We start from the raw sequence: 20323 nt of genomic DNA on the forward strand, positions 1-20323 counted from the left end.
CATAACTAATTAAAAATTCTAACTTAGAAACCGGGCAAGTGCGAGTCGGACTCGCGCACGAAGGGTTCCATACCATTATCTATATAAACGGCAAAAAAAAAGTCATCTGTTGTATGGGAACCCCCTTAAATATTTATTTTATTCTGCTTTTTAGCATTTGTTATAGCAGCAACAGAAATATATCATTGTGAAGATTTCAACTGTCTATCACGATTCACGAGATACAGCCTGGTGACAGACGGACAGACGGACGGACGGACAGCGGAGTCTTAGTAATAGGGTCCCGTTTTAGTCTTTGGGTACGGAACCCTAAATAAAATAAAAAATGGTGAAGGAAAACGTGAGGAAATCTGCATGCCCGAGTGTTCTCCATCCTCCATAATCATAGGTGTGTGAAGTCTGCCAATCCGCAATGGGCCAGTGTGTGGCGGTCTATGGCTTAACCCCCTTCTCATTATGAGTGCAGACCCGTGCTCTGTAGTGAGACAGGGATGGATTGATCATTATGATCATTACGTAGGTAACAATATTAAACTGTTCAAATCTTTACAAAGCAAAAAAACAGGAGATCTGTGGGGGTTATCAGTAAAAATAATCAGCAATATTATCGATATTATTGCGCCATATCTAGCCATAATTTTTAATGAATCTGTGGATTCAGGATCCTTTCCAGACCTCATGAAATGTAGTAAATTGATACCTCTTTTTAAATCTGGTTGCAGAAGTGACAAATAATTACAGGCCAATTTCAATTTTGCCAACACTGAGCAAGATATTTAAGAAAATCATGCTCAACCAACTGCTTCGGCATTTTAATCTAAATAAGCTACTCCATTCTGAGCAGTATGGTTTCACTAAAGGTCGATCAACAACCGACGCGGCCGCAATGCTGTTAAAGCATATATTCAGTGCATGGGAAGGCTCACAGAATGCCATTGGTATTTTTTGTGACTTATCCAAGGCATTTGATTGCGTTGAGCACGAGACTCTCCTGGTTAAATTGAGCCACTACGGAATCAAAGACACTGCGCTTGGTCTCATTGCGTCTTATCTTGGTAATCGTATTCAAACAGTGTGTGTTAACGATGTAAAGTCATCCGGATCAGCCTCAAGCCTCACTAATGGGTGTTCCTCAAGGCTCTATTCTAGGTCCTTTCATGTTCTTGGTATACATAAACGATTTACCATATTTTGTCCAAAATACTTGCGATATTGTACTATTTGCTGATGATACGTCTTTGATTTTTAAAGTTGATAGAAATAAAGACAATTTTGACGATGTAAGTAGTGCCATATCTCAGGTAACTCACTGGTTTACCGTAAATAATTTACTTTTAAATGCAAAAAAACTAAGTGTGTTGAATTCGCACTGCCCAATACCAAGAACACAAGTAACATTAATTTAATGATAAATAACGATACATTGAAAATAGAAGAGACTACAACATTTTTGGGGATAACCTTAGATGCGAAGCTTCAATGGGGCACCCATATATCAACTCTTGCTAGCAAATTAAGCTCTGCCGCTTACGCTGTTAGAAAGATTCGGCAGTTAACTGACGTGGAAACCGCAAAGATAGTATATTTTGCTTACTTCCATAGTATTATGTCTTATGGAATCTTAATATGGGGTAAAGCGGCAGATATTAGGAGAATTTTTGTATTACAAAAAAGGGCAATACGCGCAATTTATAACTTAAGACCACGCGATTCCCTTCGAGAGAAATTTAAGGAAATAGATATCCTTACTGTAGCCTCTCAATATATTTATAATAACATAATTTTTGTAAGACAAAATATTCTTAGTTACAAGAAAATTGGTGATCTACACAATAGGCTAACTAGAAACAGAGACAAACTTGCAGCTCCTGCCTTCCGCCTCAGGAAAGTCCAAAAGTCATTTGTGGGTATTGGTATTACCTTTTATAATAAAATCCCGCAAACTATTTTGGACTTACCTTTGCACAAGTTTAAAAAATCTATTAAAAATATGCTCCTGAAAAAAGCATATTACACGATTGAAGATTATCTAAATGATAAAAGAGCGTGGATTTGACCTGCAGCTCGTTCCAGCAACGCACAAGACTGCAAATACTATTTTATACATGGCATAATCTTGTACCTATATCAAATATTTGAAAAGAGCAACCGCCGAGTTTCTTGCTGGTTCTTCTCGGCAGGAAAGGCATTCCGAACCAGTGGTAGATGCATCCGACTATTCGTAAGCACTTGTAAAAGTTTATACGAATAAAAAGATTTTCATTTCATTTCATATGGGCTAGAACAAATAGTAAATGACGCAATCGTACAATAAATCGTGGATATTATTTTAGCATCAGCACAGAATCTCCAATCTCCATATACCACGCAGATCACGAAGCCATCTGCTATTTATAGCATGCGCAGTGGAGGTTCAAGTTCATTGGCTAGACTCCCCGCAAAGATTCAGCCAGTCTGCTTGCTGTTAAATCTTTGTCGGTACATATACCTATATAAAGTATCGTCATGAACTGACAGCGACTATACTTCACATAGGTAGGTAGGTACCGTCACTCGACGCTACATACTCTTACACAATGTCCATTAAACACTTCGTTACAAGGACTATGCGCGAATCACATTTAAGTTGTAGTACCATTATCACCACTATGTTTAAATGTTTCTTCAAAACCGTAAAATGTTTCTGAGTTTTACTGCCGCGCTCGTGCAAAATGTCTATGACATTCGACTCCACGTGCTTATTTTATGACTTTTATGATAAGAAAAACTAGAAATAAAATTCCGAGTTCGTCTAATTAATCACATACCTATCGATGTAATAGGTACTTACCTCTATATTCTAATTTAATTTGATTGAGTATTTTCAGGTATTTTCAGATAGAGTTTCAGCTAGAACAGAGTCTCTGTACTCTGTAGCTCGAACTTACGTGAATATGATTTTTGAATGACGGTAAAGATTTTCTCCAGAAAGTGCGGTCAATTTCTGCAATTTAGTTTCAGGTCATAGAAAAGATTAGATTTGAGATAAGAGATCAATAAATAATAAGCTGATTATAATTATAAGTATTATTTTGTTGAAAAGTAGGTATTTTAAATCAGTAACGATTCGGAATTTCGTGGCAGATACCTACCTACGTTTTATTTCAAGGGACTCTGCATAATATATCAAAAATAATGGTAACTACATAGGTACGTGCTATCGAAGTTGCAAGTTTGCCTCTGGAATAATAACAAGAGCTTTATTGATCAGGTTTTAATTCAAATAAACAAGATTGAGGCTAGGGCAAGTAAGGACAACGCGAACGTTAAAACATGAATTGTATATGAATTGGATCGATGTTTTATGTGTTAATTGAGGGTGGGTATTGTATCGAAATGATCATTGTATTGTTCATGACTATCTCAGGATCGCATCGCAATGAGTCAGAAACGTTATTTTATTTTTCTTTGTAAGATAATGAATCAGTCACTGGGGATGACTAAGTACCCAATACCTAGTTCACTGAATTTGACTAATTTTGGTAACAATATTCTGAAGAGAAAAAAAAGAAGGAACAACGCATTACGTAAGTATGTCGGTACTTATTTTGCACCGACAAAAAAATGTCAGCCGCTACCTAATTGAAAGGCGTGTTTTCTGTTTATAGTAGAAAAGTGGCGAGTAGGTAGAGACAATAGCATGGACACAATATTTGTCTGGCGTAGAAAGTCAATGAAAGTCTAAGCAGAAGTTTTTCCCGGAGAACCCCCTAATAAGTAAGTATAATATTATTCCATAAACTTTGAATGTTAAACAAATACGATTAGGGATAGGTAATATGCAACCTAATCAGGGGGTTAGGTATTCTATAACCCTTCTTTGGCATTTATTTAGGTATTTGATAGGATCAATGCGACCTATCATCTCCATTCAAAAGCTAATGCCATGGGTTTCCTCTATGGAGACACGGAATCCGGGGCTAGGTTGTACCTACTGTTGTAACATTCAGATTTCAGTAATATTAATCGGGTCAGGAAGATCGCATTGGGGAAGCGTGAAGGGCTCGAGCGAGAGCTGTAAGGGGGAGGGAGGGTTCAGGGTTCGTCGACACTGCGGTGAAGGGCAGCGAGGTTGGCACGCTGCGGGCGCGTTCGCTTTCGCCGGGCGCGGCGGCGCGGCGGTGCGGCGTGCGAGCGGCGCGGCGCGACGTAGGTATTGATCGAGCCCAGCCTCCGCTCTCCCGCTCTGGACTGGAGTTTGTCCGTTACACTGTGCCCAGCGTGTTCTGTGTCTCTTTAAATATTTCACAGAAGGTATCACAATCTAATTTGGCAATAAATCTTTACCACAGTCTTTACTACCTACTACGAAGACGTTGCTCACTTGCATCAATTTCTTCAGCTAATATACTAGCTTTTGTCCACGTACATACGTTACGTAAAAGAGTTATTATAATCGGATCTGCAGTTTCAGAGTTTATCGATTAGAAACAAATAACTTTTTCCTTTTTATAGTAGGTACCTACCTAATATATTTTCAATAAATTTTGTAGTATGTACTACCTAAGACTTCGTTAAGTTATACTTAACTAATGAAGGTCAAGTCGATGAAGCTGAATGAACGGATGACGAAGCAAGTCTTCTGGCGTGGGGTAGGAGTAGGACTGATAAGAATGCTGCATGAAGTCTTCGCTGAACCACGGACCAAGGAATTCTTAGATCCGAGGTTTGAAACAGGTGACACTGACACGCCTATCTATGGTAATCGAAATGGTACCTTTAAACATTTAAACTATAAAGGTGTCTAGCAGGGGGTTGCCATGATACTAAGTGTCTGGCAATACATGACGTGATTTCTAATACTATTCCGAAGAAAATATAAAAAATAGACTTTATACTTTGATGTATACTTATAGGATTTTTGAGAAAGTATTAGTTAGTAAAGATTATTTATTAGGAATTTAATAGAAAATTATTGTGACGTACATTTTATAAACTATGCTCAGTATTTTACGATACCACTAGATTTCTAGATTTTGTTTAGTGAAATGGTCTAATCGAGTTGTCGTTTTTACATTTCCCGGGGTTTCACCATATCCCTGATGGATATGGCCAAATCCCGGTTTATGCCATTGCGCTGCGGCATGTTTTGATAGGCAATCGGCAAAGATTTTTACGCGTCTATTTTTCTCCTGAATGACTGAGCAATATACAAACTTAATGTGTATTAGGAGTTACATAGATCACAGAATTATAATGACGTTGTTATTAGACCTACATTAAATAGGTGTGTGAATTACCAGTAGGTAGGCTAGAACTTGTTACAAAGTATACCACCAGTTCGTAGCGACCACAAGGTTTGGTCTAGATAAACTTGATGTAACATAAGCCGCCGTATTCTCACAAGTTAGTTAAACTCGTGTTATGTAGATACAACTGCCAGGCATGGACAAAAGCTCCGTAAAAATTAATATTAAAAAAACCGGCTAAGTGCGAGTCAGGCTCGCGCACCGAGGGTTCCGTAGTACAGTCATATTTTTTCGACATTTTGCACGATAAATCAAAAACTATGATTCATAAAAATAAATAAAATCTGTTTTAGAATCCACAGATGAAGCCCTTTCATATGATACCCCACTTGATATAGTTATCTTACTTTGATAATTGAAAATACTAATTATTAGTTACCTATTTTCTTGACAGACACGACGGACAGACGAACAGACAGACAACAAAGACGTGATCCTATAAGGGTTCCTTTTTTCCTTTTGAGATACGGAACCCTAAAAAAGATTCCGACGAATTAAGAACCTCCTTTTTTGAAGTCGGTTAATAAAAGATACTAAGTACAAGAAAACTTAGGCAGTCGTGAAGAACGCATTTCTGTTGTTCCAGCACAAAGCTATATCACACAATGAGGAGACTAACTTTGTGTCGCAGGCCAAAGTCACTCTCGAGAAATGAAACCTCTTTGAGTGGAAGTAGGCTTGTTTGAATAACTTACAAGCATAAACTGTGCGACGTGTTAGTTTTCCTATATTAGTTTTATTACCTTTTGGTTTTAGCATTCCGTACCAAAATAATTATAAAAAAGGATCCCTTATGGTGCGACCTAGTCCGTTTGTCTGTATATCCATCACAGCTGCTTATTTCACTATCATGGTATCGACTTGAGAATAAGTAGTTTGATTTTCAATTAATGCTTTGCCTGTATTGTAAATGAAAGATTTAAATTGGCACATTTAAAAAAACAAAGATTCCGACGAATTGAGAACCACCTCCTTTTTTGAAGTAGGTCGGTTAAAAATATATACCTATTCTATTTCTATTTCTATAGATTTTTTTACCTATTTATTTTTAAGCCACACAATTCGCGTGATTCTCTAGTACACAATCTCTAAACTAAACTAAATTAACAGGTCTAAATCTAGTGCTTTCCTTTTCCGCAAGCAACATTATGAAAGGGATAGCAATAGATTTAGACGTGATATTTTAGTTTAGTTTAGAGATTGTGTAGAAAGGAATTAGCCACACTGTTCTTACTAATGCAGTGCAGTGATTGAGTTTTCTTTCCAAAATACTGTATACAGCTCACTTACTTAGGTACCTATCTCCGAATTCTGCAAAACGAAAACAGGCAAACAAGTCCGTATCTATCTAAATAGATTTCAGAAACAAAAAGACACAATAGGTACATAATTCAGTGCGCATTTTTGGATTCTCATCGAGTACCTTTTGAAGTCATATGCTTTTTAGTAAAATAATATATGACATAGTCACCTCATTGTGTGACCTCTTATCGACCGGCCCATGTTTATGTATGTAGGTAGGTAGGTTTAGTTATATTTTTAACTCACTCTTGGCAGTGACTGGGCCTGCGACAAATAAAACGAACTACTCGCTATTAATAAACCTTTTAAGAAAACATAATACAAATTATGATGTCATGCAGGTATCTAAGTGGACTGTTTTTGTTTAGGTAAGGTACCTATTTTACTTCAAAGTGTTAGTCTAAAATCCATCATAGTTTATTTTCTTCAATGTCAGTTCATGATTTTTAAGGATTTGTCCTAAATTCTATTAAAAATAATTATATTATAATTTATAATAATTAGGTATTTAGCTCGCTCTACATTCGAGTCGAGTGGTGCGAAATTCGATGAATATCTCGTGAACGACGAGAATCAAATCGACCAACCGCACGGTTTCGCTAGTGCAGAGCAGGCTTACTTCCTTCCTTATTCCTACCTGTATTCGGGTTCAGCTAAACAAAAAAAAATTATAGGTAACCAACCTGATGATGTCCCGAGTTGATTTAGGTTTTTAAAAATTCTGTGGGAACTCTTTTACTTTAAGGGATGCCTATGTCGTTGACTATAATATCAAAAAGCAAAATCACGTCGATCCGTTTTTCCATTGCGGTGTGCTTCAAAGACAAACCAATAAATACACTCGCTTATAATATGCGTAGTGATACTTGGATACGTCTTATAAAAATGCTTTTCTTTTGCTGCAGTGTCTTGGCTGCTTGATGTCTGCGAATAAAAAGATGTCGGTTGTTATAACTACTAGGTCTTCAATTAAAATTCGACATTGCTCTGATTAGGCGAATCTGCGCTTCAGCAACCGAGATAACGATAGAACTGCGAAACTAAACCGTATGTTCTTTACGCTCTCTAAATTTTGCATCATTACCTAGGCGAATTTATTAAATACGTAGCACCTAGCCTTATTTTCCTCTTGCAATAAGTAGGTAGGTAAGTTTGCAATATTGAAGAATGTACCTTAGTAGGTATCCTTTGCTACTTTATATTATAACCTAAAAAAAATCTAAATACATAAACTTCAGTTTATAGTAGACAAAGGCGGTTCGAGCTGAACGTTGATAATTTTTCAGTCAGTCTTTCCAAATTTTACTGAGAGGTACTTAGCTGTAAATAGATAAAAATGTTAGGTTAAAATAATTGTAATATGTCGATAGGTTTGGTTTACCTATATAAAGTGGTAGATTTATTGGAAACATTGTCTTTAAGTAAGGCAACCATTGGAAAAACATCAAGGTAATGAAGGAGGAATGTAGACAAAAAGTAATAATTAGTTCGATAGTAGGTACAGTGACTCACTTTCGTTGAATAATGAGGACGCCGAGCGGAACTGACCTTCTCTCGCTAAGGAAGGGACCTTCGCACACGTATCGGTGGATGTGAGAAATGACATAGAATAACATGAAGCTAAGACATTTCCACAGATGACTCGTTGAGGACGTTTGTGTTTTTTTAAACTGACCTACTTATATAATAAAATCATGTTGTTGAAATCTGAACATGAAATACTTTACAAGTCATCTCGAGTTTTTAGTCTATCAAAATTCCAAATGTCGTATCTATTTCTTTCCTATTTTGATTTTCTTATTCATTGATTCATTGATTGCTGCATTTAAAATTATTTTGAAAATGATAAATGGAAATTAATCGTTGTTGAACACCGTCGATTCACAATTTTACCGGGAATCCTGAGGCCTGAAGGTGCCTGAAGTAAGTTTTGAAAAACTGCATCGCAGGCTATCAACAATAATATAAATAAATTTAGATTTTTAATTATAAAATTATTTTCAGAACTGGATAATTATATATTTAAGACCATGTGTCGAGAAAAAAAATATTTATGTCATGATGAAAAGAAGTATTCAGGTAAGGTAGGCAGGGTTTTATGTTTCTATGACTTGTATGCTAAAAGTCTTCTAAAAGTCCAAAGGAGATAATTTAGGCATATTTTTTACTAATTACTTACCTAATTAAATTTAAATTTGTTGCCACAGCAAACTGAGTTTAAGTAGGTAAGTAATAGTTTAATATCTTTGACGGCAAACGATCACGAGTTGCACTGAAACATTCGCAGAATGAACTATTAATTATATCATTGTTGTAGACAAACGGTACAGTTCAACGAACTCTTTGCCAAGTAGGTAGATTGAGATACAGTATCGCAACAGGCTACAGCTCGCAGTCATTTACCTTTGCCAATATTTTGCTTGGTGCCTCATACTTACTTACTTTATCAATAGTAGGTATTGCTTACGTAGGTAGGTAGTAGGAATCATAATCATATTTATCTTGCCAAATTGTGGGTATTAACAGCTATCTACTAGGGTCTAGGACCTGCTTACTTACGTAGTTATTTTTTACAATTAGCTTATTCCCGCGACTCCATCCACGTAGACTACACAAATTTCAAATCCCTATTTTACCCCCTTAGGGTTGAATTTTCAAAAATAATTTCTTAGCAGATGCCTAGGTAAGCTATCTTCCATCCAGTGGTTTGGGCTTTGCGTTGATAGATCAGTCAGTCAGCTTTTCCTTTTATATATTTAGACTACAGATGATACCCGCAACTTAATCCACGTGCGTATAGATTGATAAGAATCTCTCTACTTTTACTCTTTGATTACTACTTTGATTTGGTACTCTTTGATTTTCCGGGACGAAATACTTATAGCCTATATCCATCCCCGAGATGCAAGCTATTGGCTACCCCTAATCGTCAAAATCGGTTAGGTCGAGGAAAAAATAGCAAACTTTCGCATTTATAACGTATGGTTTAGTATTGGTATCGATGGTATGGATAAAATATAAGTACGGATTCATATGCATAAAACTAGGTATCTAAAACAGGTAGTCAAGTATTTCACTACCCAAGCATAATCAGTGCGACAATACTTTCTTGCGACTTTTGAATCGACAAAATAGTACAAAGAAGTATCAAAAAACAAATAGTTTACGTAAGACTTGTTAGATCAAAGATGACGTATGGGTAAGATTACCTAATCGACAGGAACATTGCCAACTTTTTTTTCTTACATAAATTATTTTTGTCAATATTTTATTTAACTGCTTTGCAAACGGATTTTTATTTTTAGTGCGTTAATGAATGAGGCCTGGAACTGTGTATCCACATGTTTACTATTCTAGTTTTTCATGAGGTAGGTATTTTCTGGAAGACGTCCAAATTGTGCAAAATGGCGTAAGTAAACGTTTACCGGTAGCTGTAAGCCAAGAATAAATTAAGAATTAGTACGCATAATTAAGGGGAGCAAATGTAATCCGCGAACCTTGTGCATAGGAAAACGTTTACCGCAATAAAAAAGGATAAAATTAAAAGGCAGTAATTTAAATGGCGGGAGTGTTTCTAGGTGTGCAAAATTGTTCTTACAGGCGTAGCGTGGGCGACTAAATCCAAAACAGTATAGGAATGCCCTCATGGATATATGAAGAAACATAAGTAAATTTCAATAATTGCAGTAATTACTTGCTAAATACACTTTTTATCCGCGTAATTGATACTATAATTAACACAAAACTACCTACTTAAATATTCGCCTTATACCTAATTAAAAATGATTATTGTGAAATTATTTCTTTCCTTGTTCACGCCAGGCCAGCCATATATGGCTGTACTCCAAATATGTATATAGTAATACCTAATTAGTAATTACCTACTGACTATCATTGACACAGTAGGTAGGTACTGGATTCATATAGCACGATAGCTTTGATTCCTGCTTGACGCGAATCTTTTTAGAATATACCTAACTAGACAAACTTATTAATTAGCTTATAGTTCAAAACTTTAAAAACCGGCCAAGTGCGAGTCAGACTCGTGCACCGAGTCATAAATGCATAAAAATAAATATAAGCCTGTTATAGAATGTATAGGTTAAGGTAAAACCCTTTCATATGATACCTCACTTGGTATAGGTAGTAATCTTACTTTAAAATACTAATCTATTTGTTCATGACCACATGTAACGATTTTTTTCCTTTACGTGTGCTATAAACTACTTACCTGCCAAATTTCATAACTCTAGGTCAACGGGAAGTCGGGTAGGGAAGGAAAGGTCTTTTTAATTATAGTAGAACGATTTAAATTACAAACTAAAACTTATTAGGTTTTAGTTTATAATTTAAATATTTTTAGCAATTTGGAAAATAAAACAAAAACAACACAGTTTGTGGTTTCACGTTAAAATTACCACTAAACTAGCGGCACGCTATGATGGCCGGTTTGACGTTTGTCCGCTCATGAAGTTCCGTATTAATTGATAACGACTTTGAAGGAAATAATTGTATTACTTTATTGACGATAGTGATGTGCAGAGATTCATAAATTTTATCGAATGTAGTTTTAGGTTTAGGACTCAAAATTTATTTATTAAATTGATTTCTTAAATGTATACAAGTGTAGAAAAATCAGTTTGCACCATTTAAGGGGTGAATGTACTTGTGAATATGAACAATTTTCACTATGTGGACAAACCTCTGAAATCGCAAAAAAATATCAATAAATTTTTAAAAATGGAATCTAATACGATCGTCACATAGGATCGCTGGCTAGCACAACTACTACCTCCGGCAAACTCGCGTCAATGCTCAATGCAAAACAAAGCAGTTTCGAATTGACGTTGCTTCGAAAAGTATAAACTGTCAGTGCAATGCGATTGTGATATAGTTTTGACCTGGCTTTGGATTTCAAATATTGATACTGCATTACTGTTGACCCTTGCTCGTTAATTTGGACTCTGTTCAAGCCCTTTGTTGTGGATTTCGTCGATATGACCGAACGTACGCAGAGAACTGTTCTAAATAGTCAGACACGTGAGTTCCTAATACGCCTTCGTAACTATTTCGATCGTGAAGCTCAAAATGGAGGGCCAATTTTACCTATAACGTCAGTGGTTGAACGCGTAGCTGATGCGCTTAATATTGGACAACGAACTGTTAGACGGATAACTAAAAAAAAATATGGCGAGACTGGCACAGAAGAAAATAAACTTCACACACCAAAAAAGAGAAAACGAGCAAAACCAGTCGTAGGCATCGATAGCTTTGATGCCGATGCTATCCGAAGACATGTTTACGGCTACTATTTACAGAAGGAGTATCCAACAAGAAAAAAGTTGGTGCATTCACTGAAGGAAGCTGGATTATTCTTCGGTGGGGAAAGTTCTTTAACGAAGATTTTGAAGACCATTGGATTTCGATACAAAAAATGTAACAAACGCAAAATATTGATGGAAAGATTTGATATAGCGATGGCAAGGTATACTTTTTTACGGCAAGTGAAAGAAATCAAAAATTGGCAAAATGTTGTGTTCTTGGATGAAACATGGCTTAATGCTAACCATACTGTAGGCCGTTCTTGGAACGATGACACAGCAGCATCTACTTCCAAAGTTCCTGTAGGAAAAGGATCGCGACTTATAATTTGTCACGCCGGAACCATCAACGGGTTTGTCGAAGGTTCTCTCATGGCTTTTGCGTCAAAAACCACTGGAGACTATCATGAAGACATGAATGGAGAAAAGTTTACTGAATGGTTTACCTCAATGTTGTGTAGCCTCCCTGAACCATCTATTATAATTATGGACAACGCCCCATACCACTCGATGCAAATTGACAAGCCACCTGCCCAATCCCAAAAGAAAGCTGATATCGTCGCATGGCTTCGTAAAAATGGCGTAGATGCAAACATGAATATGTTAAAAGCGGAATTAGTACGTCTTTTAAAAGAAAACAAACCAACCAAGATCCGATACGTCATTGACGAAATAGCATTAGAACATGGGCACAGAGTTATACGGTTACCGCCTTACCATTGTGAGTATAATGCGATTGAGTTGGTGTGGGCTCAAATTAAGGGATATGCTGCAAGACACAATACAGAACCCCCATTTACCACAAAAAAAATGCTAAAATTATTAGAAGAAGCTTGTGAACATGTGACTAAAGGAGACTGGGAAAAGGTTGTGAATAGAACTGTTAAATTAATAAGGGAAGATTATGAAAGAGATGTGAAAATAGATAATATTATAGAAAACGAACATATAATTATTAATGTATGTGATGATAGCAGTGACGACAGTGAAAATAGTAGTATGGACGAATCTGATTAATTATGGCCTTTTGTGGCACCTTTTTCGGTATCTTTTGTATTCATATGTTTCTTGTGTGCATATAAAGTATGTATATTCATTTTCGTTCAAATATTCAGTTCGTTCAAATAAATTAAATAAACATATACATTTTTGTTTTATTAAACCTATTTAATCAGGTACAAAAACAAAACTTAATTGTTTTTTGTTCGAGAATAAATTGACATTCCACATCACTATTGTAATGTGTCAAACCGGCCATCATAGCGTGCCGCTAGTGTAATCATAACAATCATTACAATTTTCCTGATAATTTTAATTAAAATGTCATTATATTCCTGCATGTATGCATTCTAATTAAAAGAAGTTAGGTATTATTGTAAATATAAAATAATTTTACTTCCTATCTACCTATTTTGTGAAGTTTTACGTCTAAAGGTTTGGTCATGAACTTTCATTCAGTAAATGATAATATATAATTTTTATTTTAAAAATTAGTGTTGAAAAGATCTGATATTATATTATATGACAGGTTATTGGGTGTAATTCAATATTGATGTACATAATTTATTTAGGTACTTGCATGTATATTCATTTCATGTAAGTTCATTCATATTTTCTTTAGCCTCATTGCCTCATTGTACCTACCTGTTAAGTTTTTCTTTTTGTTTTCTGTTTTTGTGGTGTTCAATAAAATATATACATGTATACGAGGTATAACATGGGCTAAAGGGAACTATCTAAAGCTTAGTCAATATCGACAGTATGAACTTCCCTTTTGACTATACTTGTTCAGTAAACAAAAAAGAAAGCGACATCAACGTTATCGTGCTGGTCGATAATAAAGAGTGGCGACAATTAACAAATACCACGACACTGGCTCACACAAGACTGGTAATGGAAGACTCTAACTAATTAACCAGTTGTCCGACGGAAAAGTTGCCTGTTTTGCGTTATGACATCATCGAACATGTCCGTTATTAAAAAGCAACGCTTACAATATCAGCTCTGTGGACATACGCCTGTATTAGGAGATCAACTGGGTTTTTTACTTCTAGTACCAGTTTACCGTTTTGTCTATACGTCCTTTAGTTAACGACATGTTTTACTTTAAGGTCACGATTCACCTTAAAGCGACTGTGTACCATATAAGAAGTACTTACCTACCTAGATAGTGTAGCAACTATGGCCTAGTTAATACTATAGTATGATTAGTATTCATTATATCCTTATCATATAGATACTTAGGTACTTATTATAAAAGTTATAATACTATCATTGCTTTGTTATAGATGGTGTGTACTATGTACTCATACAGTTAGCTTTTTACCCTCATAAAACTTACTTCATCGTAGGTATATCAACTAAAATAAAGTGTAATATACCTATAATGATGAAACATGAATTCTAACATAAATAAATTCCCATTAGATTAGCTTAATGTTTGTAATATCGCGATTAGCGAAAAGACTAGTCAACGTTTCTGATAAATGATGATACCTAAACAAAAATGATAACATAAAATCATGACTGAATGGCCGTATTCAAGTTGGGTGTGGTTAATCAGACTTATAATATCAGGTATTTTAGGTTAATTAGATTTTCCAGTAAAATTACTTACTTATATATATTTTCTACGTTGTATGTCTCATTTAGGTTTTATTTATTACTAGATGATGCCCACGACTTCTTCAATGCTGATTTAGTATTTTTTTAAATCCCGTGGGAACTTTTTGATTTTCTGAGACAAAAAGTAGCCTATGTCTTACGCCGAAATGCGAGCTATTTCTATACCCAATTTCGTCAATATTGATTTAAAGGATGGGCTTTGAAAAGCTAGCAGACAGACAGTCACACTTTCGCATTTATAATATTAGTATGGATGGATTTTAATGGACTTCAATGATTAATCTTCAGTAAAAAGATAATCTCTGTGCACTGCGTTATAATTATTTATTTAAAACAATGCAGCGAACAAAATTTATTCCACCTACTCATTCCCAAAGACGGATGTACCATTATCTAAACGTTTGTCCCATTGATATGTCACGTTTGGAGACAAGCTGACATTGTGTTTTCGAATTATTATCATAATACTTTATTACCCGTTGTTGGGTCGCTTTTGTCTACATTCATAATATTATCATACTAGCTGATGCCCGCGACTTCGTACGCGTGGATTTAGGCTTTTACAAATCCCGTAGGAACTCTTTGATTTTCCGGGATAAAAGTAGCCTATGTCAATCTCCAGGTCTTTATGTATACTCATGAAAAAAATCACGTCAATCCGTTGCAACGTGATTGAAGGACAAACCAACAAACAAAGAGACTTTTGCAATAAGTCAATGAAGGGTAGGTACTGAGTGAATATAATTATTAGTATGACAAAATGCGGGCCATTTTATCGTAGTTAGTAAAATACCAATGTATTTTATGACCATCTTAATTCTGAATAGGTAGACGATGTTATTGTGTTTCGACTTTCATTAATCGTGACCTTGAAATTATTACTCCAAAAGGGCGGTAACAACTCTTTTCGCCATGACTTTTTAATATTTTTTTTTTAAATAAGCTCCTCCTCCCCTCTTGCTGTAATCCAATGCTGATTTGAGAATGATGCTTTTTGATCTAAGGAATTTCCTATAAAGATCTTTTATTTTAATGAAAACTGTACTTTCCCTATTTACTTATACATACTAAAAAAAGATATAAACAGTTCGCAGTGTTATTTTATTGTGTTGCGTCTTGTACTTTAATCGGAGGCAATATTATTGTTATGACTTACGATTGGCGATAAATTAAACAAGCTATCTGAAGCGGCTATTAAGCGGCAATCGTCACGAAATGTGGTAATGACAGGCAATGTTATCGGACTTTTGTGTTAATGACAGGCAATGTTGTCGAACTTATGTGCAGACACCAGTTTATATCGAGAGAGGATTCCAATTTCCGCAAAAAATGCGAGTAAAATGCGGTGTCTCCTGGAGTCGTCGCCCCTGCAGAGCGGGGGAAAAAAGGGGAGCGGGGGGTGACCAGGCAACGTCGGCAGGGTGGAGGCCGCGCGTGCGCGCTATCCTATGTTAGTCGCAACCCCCCGGGACACCATGTGCGCGATGTCTCATCTTTAAGGGTTGCCAGAAGTTGACCTAAAATAAGGGGTTATTTTAGGGGTTACACTGCACCCTTTAAATACATACCTATCCCTTATTCAGCCAAATAACAACAAATAAAATAATATAAAAATACAAACAGGAGAAAGTACCCGGGGAACCCCCTTTCAGATTATTATTTTAATTCGATACTTTCTTATTTAGAAATCCAAATTCCCAAAATAAAATTCGAGATAAACAGAACCCTTGCATATCTAAGTACTTAACACGTCTTGTCCTTTCATTGTAACAACAGCTAAATTAGGTACAACGAGTAAATTGTCTACGATTGTGCAAATGATACACCTTATAACTATCACTAGACGGTAAACTTTAACATAAATAATATAAATGTCTTCATCATTTAGTTCCCAGATAATAATAATAATTGATCATCCAAAAATCATCGTATTGTAGTACTCGATAGTACAATAAAATGCCGTCAATGGGATCGCCGACGACGCGGGCGACCTGTGAGAGAGAGCCAGCGCGAGCCAGACCCTCGTTATTTCATGAAAGTTTCTCTGCGTATTGTCCCAACACTGGGCAGAACATTTGTTTGGATCATGGTGGCTTTGGGAGATAACAGGTAATAAAGGTGTAAAAAATCTTACGTCAAAGAATAAAGTGATTTTTTAAATATTTTCTTCGGAATAGTATTAGAAATCACGTCATATGGCTTTTGGCCTCTTGCAGATCATTACGATGTAGGTATGTGCGGAATGCTGATTATCTTCAATGATCTCGTGTAAACATTTATTTGATACACGTAGCCCATGAAGTGACAGAGTACAACCCTAATCGCACCCTACGCCGCGCACACCCAAGCACCCCCGCATACCCCGCGATCAACCCTCCGTTTCCCAATGAAAAGCTCGATCATTACTCGCTCATTCATTCTAAGCTCCATCATTGCTGTAGCAACGCTATAGGTTAATGCGAGTCAACGCAAAAGATAACCGCCAATGATCTCTATACCGCCAAAATGGCACTAAACTGTCTTTATTCACCCATAAATTAAATATCACTTTGAAGGGTTCTCAAACAAGGTATCTACCTATACTATATTATGTCAATGCTGCTTTAAAGAGCGGAGAACGGTATTTTTTCAAAACAGCTTTCTCTAGTTGATCGTGAAAACGGAACGCACTTTTTAACCCAGTAAAGTAAAGAAAGTATATTCAAACTTGCTCTATTTTATTAATACAGTATTTGTTTCAATCAACCGAGAAGTTGAGCACTTAATAAATTTTGGTTTCTCACTCCCTCATTCTCAGGTAAATAATAAGAGTTAGTTTTCTGAGAGCTTTTATTTTTTTAGTACCCAGTGGCACGCGTAGGATATTTATTTACTGGCAGAGCGCAGGTCATAATGGTGATGCGCATTGACTTATTTCAACTAGGGTGGGCAGTGCTTTTATGCCCCTATGAATTGCACGCCACTCAGTGATCACTTATTATGTTCGAAATCACGGATTTTGGACTCAATATTCAATATTGGTACAGTTTTAGGCCGTTTTGCTCAAAAATTAGTATTTATATGTATTCAATTGGCCAACAATGTTCCGATTAAAGAACAAAGTATTTTAATTAAAAGTGTAAGATTTACACCGTTTTAATCGCCAGCTTTTCAAATAATAGTACGTTAAAAATACGTGGTTATACTGACCGTTAGCAGAACGGGCCGCTGGCGAAGTCGCCTCCTTGCTTCGAGAATTTTCCTTCTCCTTCCCATTGTTTCCTAAGAATAAAGAAAATTTATGAAGCACCTTGCGTTGATAAAGAATTATGTAGAAACGTGTTTATACTCACGTTTTGCTTAGTCTACTAACTATAATCAGTACATCAGTACACTTATTATAAATGCGAGAGTGTATTTGTTTGTTGGTTTGTCCTTCAATCACGTCGCAACGGATTGACATGATTTTTTGGCATGGTGTAGCCAAAGACCTAGAGGAGACATAGGCTCCTTTTTATTCCGGAAAATCAACGAGTTCCCACGGAATTTTTAAAAACCTAAATCCACACGAACGAAGTTGCGAGCATCAGCTAGTAATATTAATAAACAAATCTTAATATTAACATAGAAGTGCTAGGAAATATACCTACCTTTCAAGGTGAGTACTAAAATTTCTGATAAACGTATGAGTTATCAAATAGCCCCGGACTTCGTACGCGTGATACACTTTCTACAATAATTTAGCCTATAGCAGTCGGGGATAATTTTTATTTTCAATATTTTTAGGGTTCCGTACCTCAAAAGGAAAAATGGAACCCTTATAGGATCACTTCGTTGTCTGTCTGTCTGTCTGTCTGTCAAGAAACCTACAGGGTACTTCCCGTTGACCTAGAATCATGAAATTTGGCAGGTAGGTAGATCTTATAGCTGACATTTGGGGAAAAATCTGAAAACCTGAATTTAGGGTTAGATCACACATGAAAATGAAAATGAAATGAAAATGAAAATGAAAATCTTTTTTATTCGTATAAACTTTTACAAGTGCTTACGAATAGTCGGATGCATCTACCACTGGTTCGGAATGCCTTTCCTGCCGAGAAGAACCAGCAAGAAACTCGCACAAAAAAAATTAAATTGTGGTCATGAACTAATAATTAGTATTTTTAATTTTCGGTGTAAGTAACTTTACTATGTCAAGTGGGGTATCATTTGAAAGGTCTTCACCTGTGCATTCTAAAACAGATTTTTATTTATTTTTATGCATCATAGTTTTTGAATTATCGTAGAAAATGTCGAAAAAATACGACTGTAGTACGGAACCCTCAATGCGCGAGCCTGACCCGCACTTGGCCGGTTTTTTTTGAAATCGTATGAGTACTACTTATGCAGTACTCATACGTAGTTTGATATAGTTTGTATGTATGAGTTACCTCCTACTTCTACTTTGCTTCTTTATTCTCGTTATTAGTGTACATGAGTAACTAAATTGCACTGTTGTGCACTAATTGGTTTCTCTATCAAAATCAATTATGTGTTTAGGTTTGTACTCATATAATATGTATTCCTATCCAATAAGGAACTAATGTAAAACATACATATACCTACCTATGGCCGCCTATAGGTCCTTAAAACTTAACAGGATGAAGAGAACAATAGTCTGATAAATCACGCTTTACTTACCTATTATTGTGTATTGTGTAATGTGTATATTATAAATAATAAATAGTTACCTATTGAATTAATAACTTTCGAAATTCGAATCATAAATATTTTACTAATGAGATGACGATTTAGGAAATAGGTGGACTTAGGTAATGACGTGATGTACTTAGCCTACCTTAACATTAAAATTACATATTATTATAGAAATCACAAGTAGTTAAAGTACGTAGTTCTTATTGATAAAATATCTAACTGATTAATTTCTTGATAATATAAAACGGAGGTAGGTATGCATGGATTAATTCATTTTCCAATCCTCGATTCCCAATTTCGTAGTCTGAAATACTGAGATTTCAGCTAAGTAGATCATACCTACAGGCGCCGACTCTCTTGTGTCTCACTAAACTAAATTTAGACTATCTGCATCTTTTTCTTTTTAATATTGCTAAAAAGGACAGAACATATATTTTACATTTAAAGACTTTAAATTTTAGTGCACGCTACAAATTTAAACAGTAGGTTCGCGACTGGCAGCTAAAGTCACGGGGTTTGACGTCTCTGTATTAATTTTAATACTTTCAAACTGTGTCTGTCCTTTTCATATTACATTAGTAGAAACAGGATGCGAATACTCTAAAATTTAAAACTGTCAAACTGTGTCTGTCCTTTTCATAATGCATTAGTAAGAAGAGGATGCGAATACTCTAAAATTTAGGTGTGCTCAGAATCAGTACCAGTTACATAGTAGGTTATCAATCAGAGCCGGAACTATCTGGGTGCAGATAGAGTAGGGAGGGAGTCACCCGTCGCGTCGGAGGCACATTCCCGGGTGTATCTTTTATATGCCGTGGCCGCCCGTTTGACCGGTTCTAGCGATCATTCAACCCAGCACAGCAAGCTCGCAAATTTACGCAGATCGACTTTCTCTGCCCATGTATCTTTTGAAAAACAATTATTGTTATATGTACAACAATTGAAGAGATAATCCAAGATTTTTTAAGATAACTACCTACCTATTTAGGCTTGCGCTTGACTTCAATCACACCAACCAGGGGAATGAGGATGATGGAGCCTAAGGTGGAGTGCGCCTGCCCAGAAGGTGCCTATTCACTCTTCTTTTGAAGGTAACAATATTTATACCACGTA

General features: G+C 35.9%; 1 protein-coding gene across 2 annotated transcripts in view; it reads right to left on the reverse strand.

The window, feature by feature from the left end:
- Nucleotides 1–20323, reverse strand: part of LOC117983741 (serine-rich adhesin for platelets) — a 195834-nt gene that overhangs the window by 3974 nt on the left and 171537 nt on the right. The window contains exon 14 of one of the 2 annotated variants that reach the window (XM_034970355.2): nucleotides 17726–17797. The exons of the other annotated variant lie outside the window; for it this stretch is intronic. Coding sequence (XP_034826246.1) covers nucleotides 17726–17797 — 72 coding nt within the window. The remainder of the gene's footprint in view (nucleotides 1–17725; nucleotides 17798–20323) is intronic. 2 annotated transcript variants of the gene reach the window in all.

The sequence above is a fragment of the Maniola hyperantus genome, chromosome 1, assembly GCF_902806685.2.
Source record: "Maniola hyperantus chromosome 1, iAphHyp1.2, whole genome shotgun sequence".
NCBI classification, from domain to species: domain Eukaryota; kingdom Metazoa; phylum Arthropoda; class Insecta; order Lepidoptera; family Nymphalidae; genus Maniola; species Maniola hyperantus.